Source organism: Cynoglossus semilaevis, chromosome 11 (genome assembly GCF_000523025.1).
Source record: "Cynoglossus semilaevis isolate Cse_v1.0 chromosome 11, Cse_v1.0, whole genome shotgun sequence".
Classification (NCBI taxonomy): Eukaryota; Metazoa; Chordata; class Actinopteri; order Pleuronectiformes; family Cynoglossidae; genus Cynoglossus; species Cynoglossus semilaevis.
The window spans coordinates 11,620,213-11,638,816 of record NC_024317.1 but is presented as its reverse complement, the minus strand read 5'-3'; the positions used below and the strand labels follow the sequence as shown (position 1 = coordinate 11,638,816).

The 18,604-nt window shown below is 40.4% G+C and overlaps 2 protein-coding genes across 2 annotated transcripts in view; one reads left to right on the top strand and one right to left on the bottom strand.

The window, feature by feature from the left end:
* Positions 1 to 1,633: 1,633 nt before the first annotated feature.
* On the bottom strand, positions 1,634 to 9,749 carry cyld2 (cylindromatosis (turban tumor syndrome) 2). Its single transcript, XM_008320520.2, has 14 exons — positions 9,615 to 9,749; positions 7,532 to 8,034; positions 7,317 to 7,446; positions 6,486 to 6,736; positions 6,204 to 6,375; positions 5,510 to 5,642; positions 5,222 to 5,326; positions 4,856 to 4,919; positions 4,530 to 4,651; positions 4,030 to 4,162; positions 3,831 to 3,939; positions 3,387 to 3,505; positions 3,084 to 3,288; positions 1,634 to 2,285 (listed from the first exon to the last, which is right to left on the bottom strand). The coding sequence occupies exons 2-14, from the start codon at positions 7,964 to 7,966 to the stop codon at positions 2,074 to 2,076; spliced, it is 2,190 nt and encodes a 729-aa protein (XP_008318742.1). The 5' UTR covers positions 7,967 to 8,034; positions 9,615 to 9,749; the 3' UTR covers positions 1,634 to 2,073.
* Positions 9,750 to 16,276: 6,527 nt separating this feature from the next.
* Positions 16,277 to 18,604, top strand: part of snai1a (snail family zinc finger 1a) — an 8,105-nt gene continuing 5,777 nt past the window's right edge. The window contains exons 1-2 of the mRNA XM_017036997.2: positions 16,277 to 16,914; positions 18,237 to 18,604. Coding sequence (XP_016892486.1) covers positions 16,839 to 16,914; positions 18,237 to 18,604 — 444 coding nt within the window. The 5' untranslated portion in view covers positions 16,277 to 16,838. The remainder of the gene's footprint in view (positions 16,915 to 18,236) is intronic.

Below are 18,604 nucleotides of genomic sequence, written 5' to 3'. Positions count from 1 at the left end.
CAGCTACTGACAGGCCCCGGGCAAAATTTAGCATTGGCAGGTAGGGCAAAAATGTGGTCATTGTGAGAGTTTGTGATTTGAAGTGGCTCACAGCTAAGTCCCAAAACAACCATTTGTTTGTCAATTTAAAATATATTACTTAATTTGTCTGACAAACTGCCAGATTTGCCTGTTCATTAGGTTAACAATTGCACCTGAATTTATTGCATGCCTCCTCTAAAGAATTTTACTATAACAGAGCAATGTACAATACTTTGAGTTTGTATAAAAAATGCGATGATATTTTTGAACATACAAGTTACTTTATACGATCTTCCAATTATACCCAACACTCTGAGGGCAACAACAGTCCTGATGTTGCCCTCTGGAAAAAACAAAAACCTATATATTCAAGAAATCATGTTTATCCACACGGGGGCGTTGTTGGCCTTTGTTTGCGCAGTATAGCTTCCTCAGCCTTAGCATATAGTAGCTCTACTGTAGCTTGTTAGATGAAAGAACTTGAAGCCCAATGTAAAAATGAACTACAACTTCTAAAACTATGATTAAATCGTTTGAGACTTAGCACAATCTTGTTTAAACTTAAAGTTTCAAGGTTGTGCTTAAAAATATCGCATGCATATTAATGAAAATAATTATCTCTCTAAGTTAACTGGAGATAATTAACATGGCATTCAGGGAAAACTTAAAGACATTATGTGTAACTTTGGTCTTCATTGTGGCCTTATTGTTTATTTTGGTTTTATAACTATAGTGATATATAACTAGATATACCAGTTCAAGGGAGTGGTGCTTTGGCCCAGAGGCAATGTCTCTGTCATTGATGTGGAACCCCCAGGGTTCACCTCCTGGGCTAGTTCAAATCCTGGTTAGGGCAGTTGGTACCTTCCAGTAGACTCACAGGGGGTACAGAGGATACGGTACATTGCAGTGCAATATGGGTGGCGACTGCTGCCCCTGTGACCCGGTATAAGTGAATGAAAATGGATAGATGGATCGATCAAGGCCTTACTCTGCTACAGGACATTAATGGTCTACTGCCACAGGGTGACTGCACTTTTGTTCATAGTATTCCAGTGGCATCTAAGACAGTGGTCCTGAAAGGAGAGGCAGTCCTCTCCATGGGGAAGAGAGGTTATTACAGGAGTAGTTCTACATGTTAAAATGGAATTCTAATTGATAAAACTGGAAGATGAGATCCAGACTCATCACTCAACATTGGTCTTTACTCAGTATCTCAAAATCGACCAAAATCTGATGTCTAATAGTCTAGAGTAGTGGTCATCAAACTTTTTATCCTCTGTACCACCTGAGAAAACATTGAGCTCTGAGTACCACCATGATGACCAACATTGGAATATAGCAGCAGAGGCCTTCTCTGTTAGCCTCCACCACAGGAGAGATGTTTAGAAATGTTTAGAAAGACGTTTGATTAAATGTTGTATTAACTGTGCATGGTATGTTTCAGATTTATTCAATTATAAACGTAAATGTGAAAATATTTACCACTAGAGAGCGCTCACGTACGTACCACAGTTTGAGAACCACTGGTCTTGAGTAGTGCTTCCCGAACCCTAGACTTGTCAAATGTTACCTCGTAAAAAGACATTTAAAACCACACACTGTATGTAAATCACATTTGTATCATATTTTTTTAAAACTTTAATTTAGATTTTAAAATATACAGTTACCGGTGAAGTTAAAAATAAGCACAATTTCCCTAGAATACTTAAATATAAATAATAGCTGAAATAAAACAGGAAGTCAGTGAAAGAGTAAAGTAGGCAATGATTAGGAGTACAGTGCAAGTCATACAAAACTTACTGCTCATTCTTTGATTCCTCTAGTATCAACATCAGCACATCAATCAATGTCACCTTTCTGAGCTGCAATGACAGGCTTAAGGTCAAAAGTGATCCCTGCTTCAGTGACTTCTATCCCCCACGTCAGCTCCTGCTGCTATTTGGAGGTAAAAAAAAAAAACCAAAACAACCAAAACCAAAAAAACAGCACAACGTGTTGCTGAGAGAGCAGTGTTATTAGGGCAGTGTTGTCAGAACACAGTGTTCTCATTTATATTTCTGGCACCTGATGGTTTGGCTGGCAAAGTGGCCCAGCTGGGTTCTCATATAAAAACATGTAGGAGTCACACAGCAGCCTGCGCATGAGTTCTGGGACCTGCGAGAGACTGCTTCGAGTCAGTTCCTCCACTGGCAGGTGCAGGAAGTCGCCCACCTCAGGACAGGCCTGGATCTCAGGAATGTTATAACCATTGTGATCGTCACCTGCGAAAAAAGAAATGTGGCCTTCGGATCAGACAACAGCTTCAGGCTGAGATAAAGAGCAGAGCCTCAAGTCAGAGTCTCCACCTTATCTGCTGCTGTCAAGGCAGCATTGTCAGCAAGTAAAGCAGTCATGTTTATCCACTTCACCCAAAATCAAAACAACACCGCGTTTGCACGAACATCAGATTAAGATAAAGCAACAAAGTTATTTTCACAGCTGCTTTGACATCATTAAACTGTACAGAGCAGGCAACGGGCAGTAGGCAGTAAAATGCATTGATCAATTGTTCTGATACTGGTGATATTCAATGGTATTTTGTTAATGTTGACTTTGGTTTTTTTTATTAAGTACGAATAAGCTGATTTCAAATATTGATTTCAAACAACTTTTTCAGCTAAAAAGTTTAAATGTCAGTGGAAACTGGAATAGCCACAGAAAACCCACACACAGGTGGTGTTTCTGTGGTGATCCATACTGGGAACCAATAATCTTCCTGTTGTGAAGGCGAGCGTGCTAAAAACATTTAAAGTACATTATAAAAGAAACCACAGCAAAGTAAATCGTGCTTTTGATCATTCCCAACTAGACCATAATATAGTTACTACCCTATGGAGCAGCATTAGCCTGTATCTGCCAACACCTACTATTGCAATACTACATTCTTATTTGCACGTCTGTATACTGTGCGTTTCAGTATTTCAACTGTACTGCTTTATGCTTGACTTTATTATCAACAATGTTTCACTGAATCTTAAGAAATGTCAAAGAAGATGAAACAAACCAGGAGTCTCACTCACCACATCTGTCTGCCATACTGTCAAAGAAGAGCCAGGCGTGAGGATCAGAGCCATATTTGACAAATGAAACATAGTGACTGGTGTGAATGCAGAGAACAGCAAACAGCTGCATGGTGTGTCTGGGCACAGGGGCGACCGAGGCCGCGTTGAGCGAAACCTCCAGAGCTTTAGGGGAGTGGCTCTGTCGTGTGTGATGACTGTGAACCTGGTTTAAAAAAAAACAAAAAAAACACAGAGATAGTACAGTCACAACAAGTGTGGTTACTGGTAAAACTGATGAAGTGTGATGACAATGAGATATACCTGTGTGTTGCAGGTAGAGCAGTACTGTTTGATTCTTCCCGGCTGCAGTTTGCGGTCTGACAGACACTGAAGACACTCGTACTGAGCCAGATGACCACAGATGAAGCATTCCCTCGGCGCTGTTTGGGCACAACAAAGTGTCAATGAAGAAAGCTGGCCGGGTCAGGAGCAGATAGATGGCATGTAAAGGTCATAAAGGCTAAATGCTAAAATAAAAGTCTTTTCTACGTCAACTATGGACAAATGTAGGCATTGCAGGGAAAAGGTTGAAGCATTAATTAGGAATTAGTAGAAATTAATAACATAATCTGGACACGTTTAGTGGGCCAGATTAAAAAGCCAAATGGGCCGCATCCGGCCCCCAGGCCATAGTTTGCATTTCTGATCTGACAAATACACAATTGTGTAAATGTAATGTAAATGTCCAGACTGACTGCTCCTCACAGTTGTACAGTAGATCAGTGATGTCCAGCTCAGTGGAGGGAATGATGTGAGGAAACATTTTATACGCATTTCCAAACCTTGGCATCTGGACAATTAAAAAGGACGGCACCTGTGGGACAACACAAAGGACAAGAAATGGCTAGACGTGCTGAACATGAGGATACAACAAAATTATGCCTTCAGGAATACGGCCACTCACGTCCTCAAACTTCAGTTCCCCCGACATGCAGGATGTGTCCAGGAGCTGTTGGACAGTGGGCACCTGTTCCATCTGGTCTTTTTCCAGAAGGATCTGCAGAGTGTAGGCACCGTGAGACGCCTCACGTTTGGTTCTAAAAAAAAAAACAATAGTATACAGCAGCTATGTGAATGAGTGCATTAAATTGTCTATTGCTTCAAAATGACAACAATGGATCAACAGCTAGTGCTCAGATGTAATATTTTAATTCTGTATGGACATTTTGCAATAAATGTCCAATGTCATTTCTATGATGGCTTTTCCAACTTGTACCTATTTTTTTTTTAAAACAAAAATATTTATCTTTAGGTTCATTTAAATTATCATTGAGTTGACTTTTAAGCATTGAACCATTTAATTTCTCCATCTCAACTAGGGAATGTGTTACTCAGGGCCGAATGCGAGCTTAGCTCAAACAATGACATTTCGTAAGAAAGATTTTATCACCTAACGTTTCCTACCTGAGCTTCAGCAGCGGCTCCAGGCTAAGCACCTTTTGGAAAAGGACTGTGATGAACTCCTCTGGATCTGTCAAAACAATCCATAAGAGAAGGTTGGGGTTTAAAAATACTCTTTCTACTTTGTAACTTTGTAATCCATATCCATATCAATTTAAATACTAACAAAATGTCAAAATGAGTACAGATTAGCAAATTAATCTAAATTTAAAAGCACTCCAAAATTAGCTAACCGCTAACAAAGTAAGCAAAGTATCTCAGGAATAAAAGTGTCTCAGAAATAAATCTTAATATGATGATGTATTTATTACATAAGTATATATATATATAAATGTATCACAGCCAAGCTGCTTGCGAAAATCCATCACACTTTCAGCTGGAACAAATCCTTGCCTGTAATGAATGAACACACACACACACACACACACAAACAAACACACAGGAGTAAAAAAAAAGTAAAAAAAAACCCTGAATGGAAGAGCTGTATACACCACAATCAAGACACACCTAGTAGTGTCAGAGTTTCATAAACTGGTGGACTTTCATCACTATGTTGTAAATACACATTCCCATAAAATAAAGACAGAAACTGCATGTTTACCCATGGAGAAGATTTGCAATGTCAGGCTGTTCTTAGTGTTCAAAGATAAGAAGAGAAAAAAATAATCATGGTGCCAGTGAGAGGGTGTTTTTACCGGCGTAAGCGGTTGATTATTTTCTTGAGCGTGCAGGTTATGGGTTGTTCTGTGTCAGCAGACTGTTGGCAGATATTATCCAGGGTCACTGATGAGCTGAACAAACTGGGGAAGAAGGACAAAAACTGAAAACAGTTTGTCATTATGATTGTATTAATATATCTTAATATCTTTAAAAAAAAAAAAACTTTCAGATCATCCGAGTTTAAAACCAACTGAGTGAGAGTGTGTTGCCAGGGAATTTAGAAGAAAAAAAAAACCCAGGGATGATTCACAAACTGGTTTTACCTGAAAAGAGTGGCATCTAGATAACAGGAGTTGATGTGGCCCTGAATCCCCTTCATACGTCCCACTAGCAGAGACAGCGCTTCAGACTCAGGGATTGGAGAAACGTTGTCCTCAGATTCTTCATATGGTGGAACTGAAAAAAACAAAAACAAAAAAAACATACAAATAGACTTAAAATTTTGTAGGGGACATTACAGACATATTTTAGGACTAATGTCTCCCAACGTAGATTTTTTAAAAGATAACATGAACTGTTTTTAGCATTATATAAGCTTTGACAAAGATCATAACTGTGGATAAATACTCTCATTATGAGTTTGAAATGGTTAAAATATTGGTTTCTAGCAAAAAGACTAAATTCCTAAAAAAAAACTATTGTATTTATTTACTATGGGCCAAGCTGATGATCAGAGGTTCAGTTTTCAAACCTTCCTGTATGGTGCTGCCGGTGGTAGACTTGGTGTACTACAATTTAAACCTTTTTTCCATTTCATGTAAATACAAGTGTAAAAATACATCCTTGATTTTAAATAAGAATAGTATGGACATTGATTTGGTGCTTAAAGCTGCCCACTGTTCACTTTGGTGATGGGTTAAATCAGAGGTCACAGTTGGTTGTGTGCAGTGGTGAGCTGTGTCCCAATGACAAGGAGTTCACTTTCCTCCTGTATGTAATGCGTGAACAGGTTCTAACCTGGGGGCATCTCGATGCGTAGTTTGGGAGTTTCTCTTCCTGTTGATGAGTAGACGAACCTGCCATCAGGGCTGCACTTGGTCACAGGAACAAACAGTGCTCTGTTCCCTTTGCAAGTGAAATATCTCAGGCCTTCACGTTTTCCATCGCTACAACCGTTTACGTCATAGTCCTGAAACATTTGAAACGTTTAGTTTCCGGCGTACTGAATCAAACCTGGAATATATTTAACAAAGTCAATGGGGGAAAAAAAGCAATAGAAAATGGAAATTAGTATCTCACCAATTCTATTCCAGCCCATTTCTCTGTCTTTCCTGGTAGGACCCCCATCCATCGAATGACCCCATATACCGTGATCCCTGTGCTGGACACCACCTCCACCATGGATCCCACCTCCAGAGGTACAGGAGATGTTCCCAGATAGTGGCTGAGAACGGGACGCTGCAGTTCAGTGCTGTGGCTTTGACGTTGCTGTGAAGATGATCCGATATTTGGCATAGAGTTTATGCGCGTCACTGCTTTTCTGCCCTGACCTGTGTGGAGAGTCACATGATGGTCACAAAGTCATATGACATTCTTCTCTAACTTGTGGCATGCGTGCTCCTGTGATCGACCTTTGCTGACAGATCCAGCCTTAAATGTACGCAGACATCACCTGAAGCACAAATATGCCAGACCATGTGACGAATGACATGTTCCTCATTCTTTGACAGCAGGACTGGTTTTACTGGATGTTCTCTACCACTGATGCATCTGTGTCTCATTAGAAGTCACAGGTTGTCACAGTCGCAGTTTGATGTCAAATCACTTTCTTTGGCTAGTCAGTTGGAGTGGCCTGGACTTCCTTTTGTACCTTGCTTTGGTGATGTGCAGGTTCAGAATTTATGAGTAGTAAGTAACAAGTAGTAGTAACTACTGGGGCAGTGGTGGCTCAGTGGTTAAGGAAGTGGACTTGGGTCCAGAAGGCTTCAGGTTAAAGCTGCCCACTGTTCACTTTGGTGATGGGTTAAAGCAGAGGTCACATCAGGTTGTGTGCAGTGGTGTGCTGTGTCACAGTGACAAGGAGTTCACTTTACTTTCCTTTTCCTAACTTTGACTAGTAAAACGTCTTACCCTGACATTGGCCATCTTTCCACTGTAGTCCAAGTGGAACAGAGTAGGATGGGACCACCTGAATGATGTCTGCCGCACTGAACAAGGGCGAAGACGTGGGTTTCTTTGACGACAGATTGTGATCACTGTCCTGTCGTGAAAAAGACAAATGCGTTAGTGTGCAAAAGACAATGGCGGAAATCTAGTGGCTCACTAAACCATCCATCTCTACTCACTACAAACTCCACTTCAAAGCCCAGCATGTACAGGTTGTCTTTGTTCTCTTTCCTCCCAATTTGCATGAGGTTTTTCACCAGACCAGGCATGTGGCCCTTCTTGTGTCTCACCACCACCAGATCGTTGGGCGACAGATCACAGATAGCTGAAAACAGCTGCGGGTTACACAACAGCTCCAGTCGTTTACTTGCAGAGGAGATGAAGAGCAGGAGCTGGGCCTGGTGACAGGTTAAGGGGTAAGTGTCCTCTCGCCTCACCACACCACCGCTCTTGGGAGTCACAGCGTTGCTGCCGGAGCAGTACAGCAGCCCCATCACCTCGCCGTTCGGCAGTTCTGTTTCCACTCGGCCAATGCATCCTCGGCTGAATCCTTTCCTGGTCTTCCCACGGATGACGATGAAATAGTTACTCTTCATGACAGTTCTGGGCTCCATTGGAAGCCACTGAAGGAGCTTGTTGAATATTTTCTGCAGCTTGTAGTTTTTTTTAGGTTGAACTTAACCTAGAAAAGACATAAGTTATGTTACCCTCCAAGCCTTCAGTGAGTGCTGCGTGTACAACGATGACATAAGTACAGCTGTCACCTGATCTGAATGCAAGAAGTTAGTCAAATTTAAGGGATGAAAGACTGCTTGTCTCTCCACTGTCTGATCCAGCAGAGGGCGCTTGATCAAGCCCCAGCCATACTTGTAATTGTTCAACATGGGCCAAAATGACCCTTCAGTGGACACAGTGTCCCTCTCCTCCATCTTTATCTAGCCCTGGTATAAATGTCAAATCCCAGGTGAAGACATCAACATCTCAATGACAACACCACGGCATGATACAAGTTTGTTTTGATTATTTATTATTATGGTATATATTATTTTTTATGTTGCTTTATACGTGTATTTATATTTTATTAACATACCTAAACATGGGCTCTGCACCTATTTGTTCAACTTTGATTAGTTAAGGAAAATGAGGCAGCCAAGGTTGCTGATGTGAACTTTCTAAAATATCTCCAGGATCACTGCCACTAATGACACCACCACTGCTGGAGGCCAGATATGCTGCTCTTCTGTAAAAACACTCCCTGTTGGGTGGTATCCGTAGTCTGCAGTCTACGACAGGCAGATAATTTGAGATTATTTGACTGCCCAATCACGTTGACACGTTGAAAAATGTGGTAGATGCCCAAACACAGTTAGTTTCATTACTGACCAAATAAGAATGACATTTTGATGTGGTTGAAAGGGGCTGATTATGCTGCACACAGACCTAAAAATATACCTAGAAAGAAAGTAATAGAAAGTAATCAGAATAGTTCTTAAGAATGAGCGACAGCCGTAAAGAGAACTCAAACCACATAGAATGTCAGTTGCCTGGGGCATCACTTTTTTCATCAGTAGAAACATTTAAAAAATGTATAAACGCAATTAATGAAATATTTTGGATTAGACTGATGTTTGTCGATCCCAACAATTCATTAGAAAACTGACATGGAGCAATCACAACATGTGGAACGTAAACCTTGTTTTAATTTTTGCCAACTATTCTTAATAACAATGTACTAAGTACTGTAGGCCTACTTACAAAGTGGGAGACTGTCAAAAATTAAAATACAAAAGTTTTACCGCTTTTAAAGTTGCAGGCAATGCAAACGGGAATTGACTTGACACCGTTAAGTTCCGCCCAATCAGAATCAAGTGTTGTCCCTAAACTTTCCCTCATTTTAAATGTCACTGTGTTTTGACCTTCAGGCCCTCTGTACACTTTGGTGTCTTTTTTAATGTCCAAACTGACTCAAGCACCTTGTAAAATAAAACACAAACAGTCGTTGTGTTAAAAACGGTGGGGTTTTTTTTTTTAAACGCAATTACCTGGAATTTTTTTATCCAAATGATACATTATTATTTGAACCAACGATGAAAACAGTTTGAATATTCCTGCATTAAACACATGAGGTGGTAAAGATATCAAATTAAAAGTCCTGAAACACCTCACTGCAGTATCACAACGATGCCCTGCACCTGTTTAAACAAACACACACACACACACAGGGCAAACAGAAAGTGTGGTAACACTAATAAAAGTACTCACGGTTGATGAGTCTCTACAGCTCGGACCTGGACCTGCACCTGCACCTGGACCTGACACACACATCCAGAATGACACTCCTCGACTTCTACACCACTCTGTCCAGACCAAGGTGGAGTCTGGTTTTAAAACCTCAGCCCAACATGTGACCCAACTACACCCGGTGTCTCCGCCCTCGAGCTGACTCTTAAAGAGACATATCGTCGTAATTTTGTATTTATTTTTTTATGGCAAAATAGTTGGACTTTTATTGTCTGTTGGTGGATTTGTTCTTGTAACTTTTTCAACAACTGCACTTGGGTTGTTGTTGTCACTGCAGTGGTGTAACTCTGATTGTAGTCAAAATAACAACACTTCCACTGAAGGTTAGACAGAAACGGCACCAATGGACAACCTGTTTAGGACAGCTCTTTAGACAGCTCTTTAAATGTCAAGTAAATTTTGAGCTTGTTGTGATGTGTTTGTTGACAGTATGAACCATTCCCAACGCTTTATTTGCAATATTAAAAAAGTAGGCAACTGGACTCACCTCAAGTAAATTGAAGACGTTTCGCCTCTCATCCAAGAGGCTTCATCAGTTCTACTGGGGGTGGGGGGTGTCCCATATGTGGCAGGAGTTTCAAAGACCCAGGAGGATCTTTAACACCCATCAGATCCCAGTGCATGTCAAACCCAGCAACACCCTGAGGCAGGAACTTGTCCACCCTAAGGACAGGATTGACAGTCCCAAACCTGTACACTGCGGGAAACGCAGCAGCCATTACACAAGCGTGGGGCTCAACACAGGAGGGCCACAACATCAGGCCAGGACTCAGCAGTCCACCTCCACCTGAAGGAGAAGGGCCGCTCCTTTGATGATCAAAAGGTGGTTTGAGAGAGGGGTGAAGGAAGCCATCCAGGTCAAACTGGAAAGACCATCTTTGAACAGAGGAGGGCGCCTCAGACACCAATTATCACCCATTTAGAAAGCTGTTCTTAATTCTCTCCCCGGGAAGTGCAGGTGTAACTCACACCAACGACCCCGACCCAGAGGGCAGGGAGGGGCAATGATCCACCGTAGGGCCAACCACTCACATGACATTTAACGGCCTTGTTGTTGGGGCCATGGCCACTTTTGTTCGACCCCACACACCTCTTTGGGATGGATAGATAAATACCTTGTTCTATTGTTTTCTTGTTTATTTGTTAGTGTTCCTTTTTGTTACAGAGAGCAGAATTCATATTGATGTAACTGGGCCTAGAATGAGCTCCACCTGTCCTTGGCCACTGGAGCCAGTAACTGCACTTTTGAGCTACATTTAGCTCAACACATCTTCTATACATCTGTGAAAACGCCTGGTGCTTTGTCCTGTCACTGGGCATGATGATTCCAGAGGAGATAAGATTCCACGTGCCCTAGCGAGGTATGTTAACATGTCAGTCTGTTGTTGAGGAGCGCTCACCTGATTTGTCTGAGGCCTTCATAGAAAGCAGTGATTTCAAAGATCAGTTGATTTTTCATTATTTAATACAACTAAATCAAAGTCCTGCTCTGTTCCTTCCAAGGTCGACAGACCAGACCAACAGAACTGAAGAGCCTGTTTATGTAAGAAGTAAGTAATCTATGTAAACAGACTCTTTCTCTGTAACCTGCGGCCACAGCTTAGACCAGTCATGGTCAGCTGAGAAGAAAATTGCACAGAGGCCTCCTCCTTCTCCAGTACAGTGTTGACTGACATGTTTTTCTTACGAGCAGCAGTGACACAAGATCGGTTCCCTACTCTGACATAACTGGTATGAACGTCTGACAGTATCTTTAGTACACATCAGGATTGCATAACAGCCCTCATTTTCCTCTTGTGTCATCAAACATTTCTGTGGTACTTCAAAGTACAGTGTGTAACCTGCAAATACAACCTGGTAAAAATGAAGTAAAAATCAGTCGTCAGGTGATTCCTTTGGACCATATTATTAACAAACCTGTGAAAAGGTTTGCACTAACATTGAGGCCTACAAAGAATTTGTTTCTCGTAGAAAGTTTCCTGGAGTATTGTAGTTTTCTTGTAGTTTTTTTAGTATTCTACATCGCATACAGCAACCATTATTATACTTGTAATGGAACGCCATCATTTTACTGTGTATATTTTTTTAAAACCACATTGAAACTGAATGTATCTGAAAAAATAAATAAAAACACTTTCCTTTCAAAAAAGTTGTAAATGCACATACTGCAAATGCAAAATAAACACACAACGGTCATATAATACAAAGGCATTAACTGTGTTTTTTCATTCTCATGAAATCACCGCATACAGAAGAAATACATTGTGTACTTTCTCGGCGTAAACTACTTATTCTAACAAACAGTACAAGACAGTCATGTGATCTAGCTGCCTGTGAGCTGGAAATGTTGGTTCTGGTTCCTGGTTTGTTCCTCTGCACTGGAAAATCAGCCTGAGAAGCTAATTGACAATGTATGTTCTCAAGAGAAACAGCTTTACAGAAAACAAACACAATGACAATTACAACTGATTTGGTCTAAATTAAGATCACGTTCAACTACTACTACAAAAATCTGTGTTCACAATGACTCATTACCTGGTATAATCTGGTATTTTCTTTAAACCATGTGACACACGGAATCAGAATTTTTCCTGGTTTATAGCATGAACATCAGTGGGTCTAGTTGCGATGTCCTGGCTGGTGGAGAGGGAACGAGTGATGCTGAACTCCGTGACGAATACGGTTCTGGCGTTTGATGCTATTGCGCGACATAAAGTTTGGGTCTATGAAAGGTCTGGTCTTCTGAACACATGTCAACTGCATCATTTCATTCAGGGCTTTGGGCTTGGAGACAAAAGCAGGAACGACTGGGCTGGAACTGCTACTGCCATCTACTGGAGGCTCCGCAGTGGAACAACTGAAACAAACACGTGCAGATATATTTTACAGTAAGTTGTGACATCTTCATCTTTCCAGTTAAAGGATTTTTTCAATTCATTGATTTTCATCAGAGTTCTGATCATGTCTACTGTATGCTCCAATTCACCCAATCCTCAAACTGCAGTTTTTAGACTGTGTGAGAGGAAGAAGAGAACCTGGAGAAAACCCACACTCACAGGAGATTATGCAATCTCCCTACACAAAGACTAGATATAGAACCAGCTGGTCATCTTCTTGCTGTGAGGCAAAAGCAGGCATGGCTGTTCCACTACATAGCCAGAGAGTGCATTGTTCTTTTAAAATTAACTAAAAAAAGAAACCAAACAACCAAACCCTGGGGCAATTACATTACAATCAAGAGACAACGTTTTCTTTCTATAATTGTGTTGGGAGAGTTACAGGGTTAGCATGACAGTCACCCATCAAGCTCAAACATTTTAAATGATTACTGAAAAATAGCTTAATAGATATAAATAATGCTGTGGAGGTACAGTGGGGCTTCAACTAATCTGTTCCATTTTGTTTAAAACATTCAATTTTCATTTTGACTGTTCATTTTTTAATGTATGTGAAATTATAATCAACACCAAAACTATTGTCAGCCATTTACAGCATATTCCTCCACCTTTGGTCAGTTTCCATGTTCACAGCAGTGATCGGTTGGCTGTCAGTCACCTCTGCATCCTGGTTCTCTGGTGGAACTGTTTCTGTGGAGACACAGTGGTACCAATAGTAGTCAAATTCAAAGTCGAAGTCAACGTTATTGTCAAAAATGCCATACATACAGGACATATGGCAGAATTAAATCGCAGTCCTCTTGGACCCATATATTATTCAGTAATTACAGAGAGAATAAACGATGAATGTTCATTATTATAAGCACTTCAATAGTGGACATAACTGGGATTCCTGAGACGAGAAAACATACCTTGATGACTGACAAGTAGCCAGTCTTCTTCCAGCACTTCTCCAGGCTGGACTTCCTCACAAGTCTCTTTCTTTCCACCAAAAATCAGCGAGGTTATGGTTCTGAACATTTTTTTTTTTTTTTGCTGTGGTCCGTTTCCTTTTCACCTGTTGTGGTCGTCTTTGATCCGCAGGAAGTCGATGTTGTCTAACTGCATTAGACAAAAACAACACATCTTTGCACTCTTATTGCATTCTTCTATGTCATGAACTGATCTTTGTTTGCTAACTTCTTCTGTCATATATTAAATTGTGTTGCTGCTTCTTGCTCGAGTACTCGGTCAGTCCATTTGGTATTTTCTCTAAAACCTTTGTAAAACTTTTAGACAAAGTGTAAAAATGAAAAACAACAACAACAAAACAGGCAAAGAAAAATAGTTTTCCAACTCCACTCTGACACATCAAGCTGTCATTTTCACTCCATCCAAAATGCATTCCTGTTTTCTAGATAAAACTGATAAAGTATAGAATAAACAATTATTTTTGTCAAAAAATAAAAATGACTGATGCAGCTGGAGAGACCAGCGCTGTAAATGAAATGACAATCAATGTTTCAAAGAAAATACATTTACGTTTATCGCGTTTTATTTCTATTAAAAGATCATGTTACATTAAATGTATTCATTAATTATTTTTATTGCGATTTAGTCAATGTTTTTGTCTGACAGACAACAAAGCAATCATAGATGACTGCTCTTTACTTCTGTACAAATATTTGGTCTCGTTTTCAGTGGTCTCGCGGTACATCTTCAGTCTGAATCTCACCAATCCCCGGGCTCCTCTGTTATAACATTAATCATCACGTCCTCCTTCAACATCTCTGTCTTGTGGACCTTCTTTTGCTCCAGTCCTTTTCATCTACTGTCCATATACACGTAGCCTATATAAGATTCTTCCAGAATACTGAAAACTGTTTTGCTAGTTTGTTAAGACCGTATGTAGACAATAGAAATAACAGAGAAACCGACTGCTGACTAGAAACATACATTTTCCACAATACAATACAATGTCCGAAAAAACCGGACACAATGACACCCGGTATATCTTATTTTCTTGGCTTATTACAGAATTTTCTTTGCAAATCCTTCTTACCAGCGTGTTATCGTTGGTCGACGTACGGCTGAGATGATGACGTTTCTTTATTTCATTGTTTTTCTGTGATATTCCAATCTATGCTGTTGTTCTCGGTTTTAAAAAATATCCAACCGACCCCCAGACGTCCAAGGCCACGCCCATTCACTAATAATCCACCAATCGGTGACTTCAGAATGAACACGTGGTTTTATTTAACGGGATGCTAAAACTCGGGTGAAACGTCATTGGTGTCCCTAAAAGTTGAGTGCGCATGTACAACTATATTTACGGTGCACAATAACGGAACTGACCGAATTTTACGGTTTTAAAACTAATTAAGAAGAATAACGTAGAAAATACACAATTTGAAGGTTGCTGTTAAATGATGAAATAATTTACTATTCATTACTATTTATATTACATTTTGGCCACATTTCGGCCTACGTGAAGTCCTACTTATTTGTGAAGTTCTCATACACATAATAATCGAGATAAAGCGAGTTAAAAATATCTGGAGTGTTTTTTGTGCTTTTACGACGTTGTATTATATTGAAATGTTATCATTTCGGTTTAATTCAAGCGTCAGAGTGCGTTGTTGTTAGCGTGATTCTTCCTTTATATGTATGTCCTGGTCATTTGAGCACGAATAAACAGACTGCCTTTACAAGAAAGCTTATTGTTTTGTTTTTCGAAGGTGTGGGAAACTGGGGTGTGGAAACCCGGTTCCAGAAGGGGCCAAAAAAAAAAGGAAAAAAAAGAAGTTGCTAAGCAGTTTTGAATATATGGCAAAAAAACAAAGCAGGGTGGTCACTGAAGATGTTGGCCAGAAGATGGCGCACGTTCTTTACAAACGCTCTTGAACTGCTGCGGCAGAGTGTAATAGAGCATCAGTGTTTAATAAAATTGACACTGGACTTAAACAAATCATAGTTCGAAATGATGAATGGATAAAAGACAATTAAATGTTCACACAAAGCTATTCTACAAAAGTTAATTCAATATAATTTGTTATAATTTACAAAATGAAAAGAAGAGTTTTTAGTGCGAAATAGCAGTCAAAAAGTACTTTTAATAATATTTAGAAAGGAAATTCAGGAGAAGAGCCAAGAGAAAACACTGTATGTAACGTCCAAGAGCAGAGACCCTGGTGACTGAGTGGAACCTTTGATTAAACGGTGGGGGTTACGTTAGAAGCCACATTGCTAGTGTGAAAGACATAACTGAAAAGACTGGGGACAGACGACTTAAACCCCCCCCAATTCTTTTGTTACAGGACATCTTAAACACTGCACTGATTCAATCAACATTGATTCTTCATCGTACAAATGTAAGGCGGGGTATTGCTAGTTTGGGAAACAGTGGGAGAATATTTAAATCCAAACCGGTGCTAGTGATGCAGGGCTTTTCAAACTGGACACTTATTTTTTTTAATATTTAAGATTCCGACCTAGGTTTGTTGACATTGTTTCACCTCCAGTTAAGAACCCTTAAACAGAAGAATCCTACCTCTGAATTCTGAACTAACAGTGTGGCTAACTTCACAGACATGTTTCTACACATTCATCATTCTATAGTTATACACAGTACAGGGCACGGTGGGTTCTGTTGTTGGATCTACATCCAAAATTAGAACAAAGAAGAGACGAAAATAAGTATTAAATAAAATGACTTCATTGTGATAATGATGTTGTACTGTATACAGTGTAGTGTAACATGAATATGTGGATGTGTAATCAATGTTTATCTAACAATATGCTAATTATTTGTAACATTCTTATATTAGTGAAAAGTGAGAGGACAAAAAAATATTGACAAACAGCAGCTGACATGGAAGAACACAGTCTTTGGTTGAAAATGTACCTAATGTAAGTGAGTGTGTGTGTAAATGTGTTCCTTCTTCTTCCTCTAGTTCTCTTTCCTCTTCCTGCGCACTTGAGCTGTGAGTGGGCTGGGGGTGGAGGGAGGCGGGCAGAGCCCCGAGGCCGAGCCCACTGCCGCCCGTGACTGTCTATCTCAGAACAGACGCCAGCATTTAGTCATTCTTCATGAATGCCGCGCGTAAAGTCTCTCACACATTGATCCGTTGAAGACCTCTTTAGCCGTGGACCACAGTTGGATCCACTGTATCTCCGAGTTTCCCACGGAGCTCCAGGAACACGACCTCGTTCCACTGTATTTCCCTCTCTCTCCCTCTCTCTCTCTTTTGGCTGCGCGTCGTGGCCGCAGGAAACTTTTACGCACAGATATTTAACACTAAAAAGGACAATGCCTCGGTCTTTCCTGGTCAAAAAATACTTCGCCAAACAAAAGCCAAACTACAGTGAGCTGGAATGTCAGAATGGTGAGTCCAAACGATCTTTTATTCCAATGGTCTGCTTAGGAAACCAGTATTATGTAATGCCAAAGTATGAAATTGAAGAAAACTCTCTAGGAAGACTATCGATAATCAACGTTTATTAAAGTGAAATATTTAAAAGAAACCAAATATTTTCCAAATATACCCTGTACGTGTGTGAAGGGGCTTCTAAATCAGGACGACTCCCTGTTCAAGTCAGGGCCCGTTAGATGCACTTTCCCCTCTTACTGCAGCCACACAGAGAACCATTCATGGTTCTAGCCCCTGTGAATACGTGGGAGGAAACGGCCTGTGAAAACTTCCCATGGCTCCGCTTTTAGTCACAGTACATGTTGGAACAATAAATTCATAATTCACCCAAACATATAATCTTCTAGAGAGCGCAGAGTGAGTGAGCTAAACTGAGAAACAAGACGTCACCTGTGGCCTTTAATCGGTGCCTTCGATACATTAAAGTTACTGCACGTTAAAAGACGTGGGTTTAAGCTTATTATTGTTTTTTAATCGATTCTACATAAACAGTTTCGTCAAAACACCGCATTTTCAGAGTTGCCCTATCAATCTATCTATCATTATAAAGAACTGTATAGACAAAAAAGATTATATAATTAATTAAAGACAAAAACCTAAAATATTTTTTATTTTTATATATATACTAAAACAGATTGTTTAAACCTGATTTATAATATGAACCAGAATGGCCAAATGAGACATTAGTGTTTTTAAAACCTTAGACCTTAGATATTGTTACCGTTACAGAGTATCTTCAACTTTTTGAGTGTAAAAACACTGGGTGTCGTGTTTCTTACAGTGCTGATGAAGATTACCTCCATCCTACTCCATTTAAAATAAAGTTAAAATCAACATGATGTTGACAAGTGGTAAAAGTTATCAGAATCACTTAGTGCTGGGTTAAAATGTAAAGTGTAGTCAACTGTGTAGAAAAAAGGCAGCTGATCAAAAATATTTAAAGTAACTGAGGTTTAGCAAAAATAGCTAAAGGGTTAACATGTAAACACATACTAACAGATACACATATCTGACAAAGGCAACTCTTTAGCTTCACTGGCTAAAGGTTAGCCAGTAAAGCTAAAGAGTTGAAAAGCTAGACAATAGAAAAGATTAGCAATCTGAAAATAAAATATGAGAGACGGAAAAAAAAATTGTTCCGATTTGTCCAGAAACAGAGCCAAAGAGCCGTGCTCACTGTGCAGAGAGACTCAGCTGTTACTGTGTCCTGTTATCTCAGTCATATTTACAAACATGGATGTGTTGACCGTCCCTAATTCCTATATCTGTGTTCTCAGACACCTCACTGGAAAGGTTTCCTCTGGTTGAGCTGTCGGCAGGAGACAACACCTCTGCTGTAACCTGTCTAACAGCAGGTCTGGTGTGGGACCTCAGCGTGCTGCCTGCCCTTTACATGTCCACGTCCCAAGCGGAGCCCTCGGCCACACCAGGACCCCTGGACCTCAGCTCACCATCTAGCCTTAGCAGCAGCGCCAGCAGCAGCGGAGAGGAGGATGAGGGGCGTACGTCGGACCCCCCCAGTCCTGAACCTGTTCGCACGTACGTCCCTCGACAGAGGATGAAATGCACCGGTGTCATGGCTCATGTCAGTCCCCCAGAGGAGGATGAGGAGAGAGAAGCTCCCGTGACAGCAGCAGCGGCGGCG

Excerpts from the sequence above, each read along its gene's own strand:
- cyld2 (XM_008320520.2), bottom strand. The coding sequence starts at position 7,966 with ATGGAGCCCAGAACTGTCATGAAGAGTAACTATTTCATCGTCATCCGT. Across the intron at positions 6,376-6,485 it reads AATGGGCTGGAATAGAATTG|GACTATGACGTAAACGGTTG; the intron begins GTGAGATACTAA and ends CAAATGTTTCAG. Across the intron at positions 5,327-5,509 it reads CTAGATGCCACTCTTTTCAG|TTTGTTCAGCTCATCAGTGA; the intron begins GTAAAACCAGTT and ends CTTCTTCCCCAG.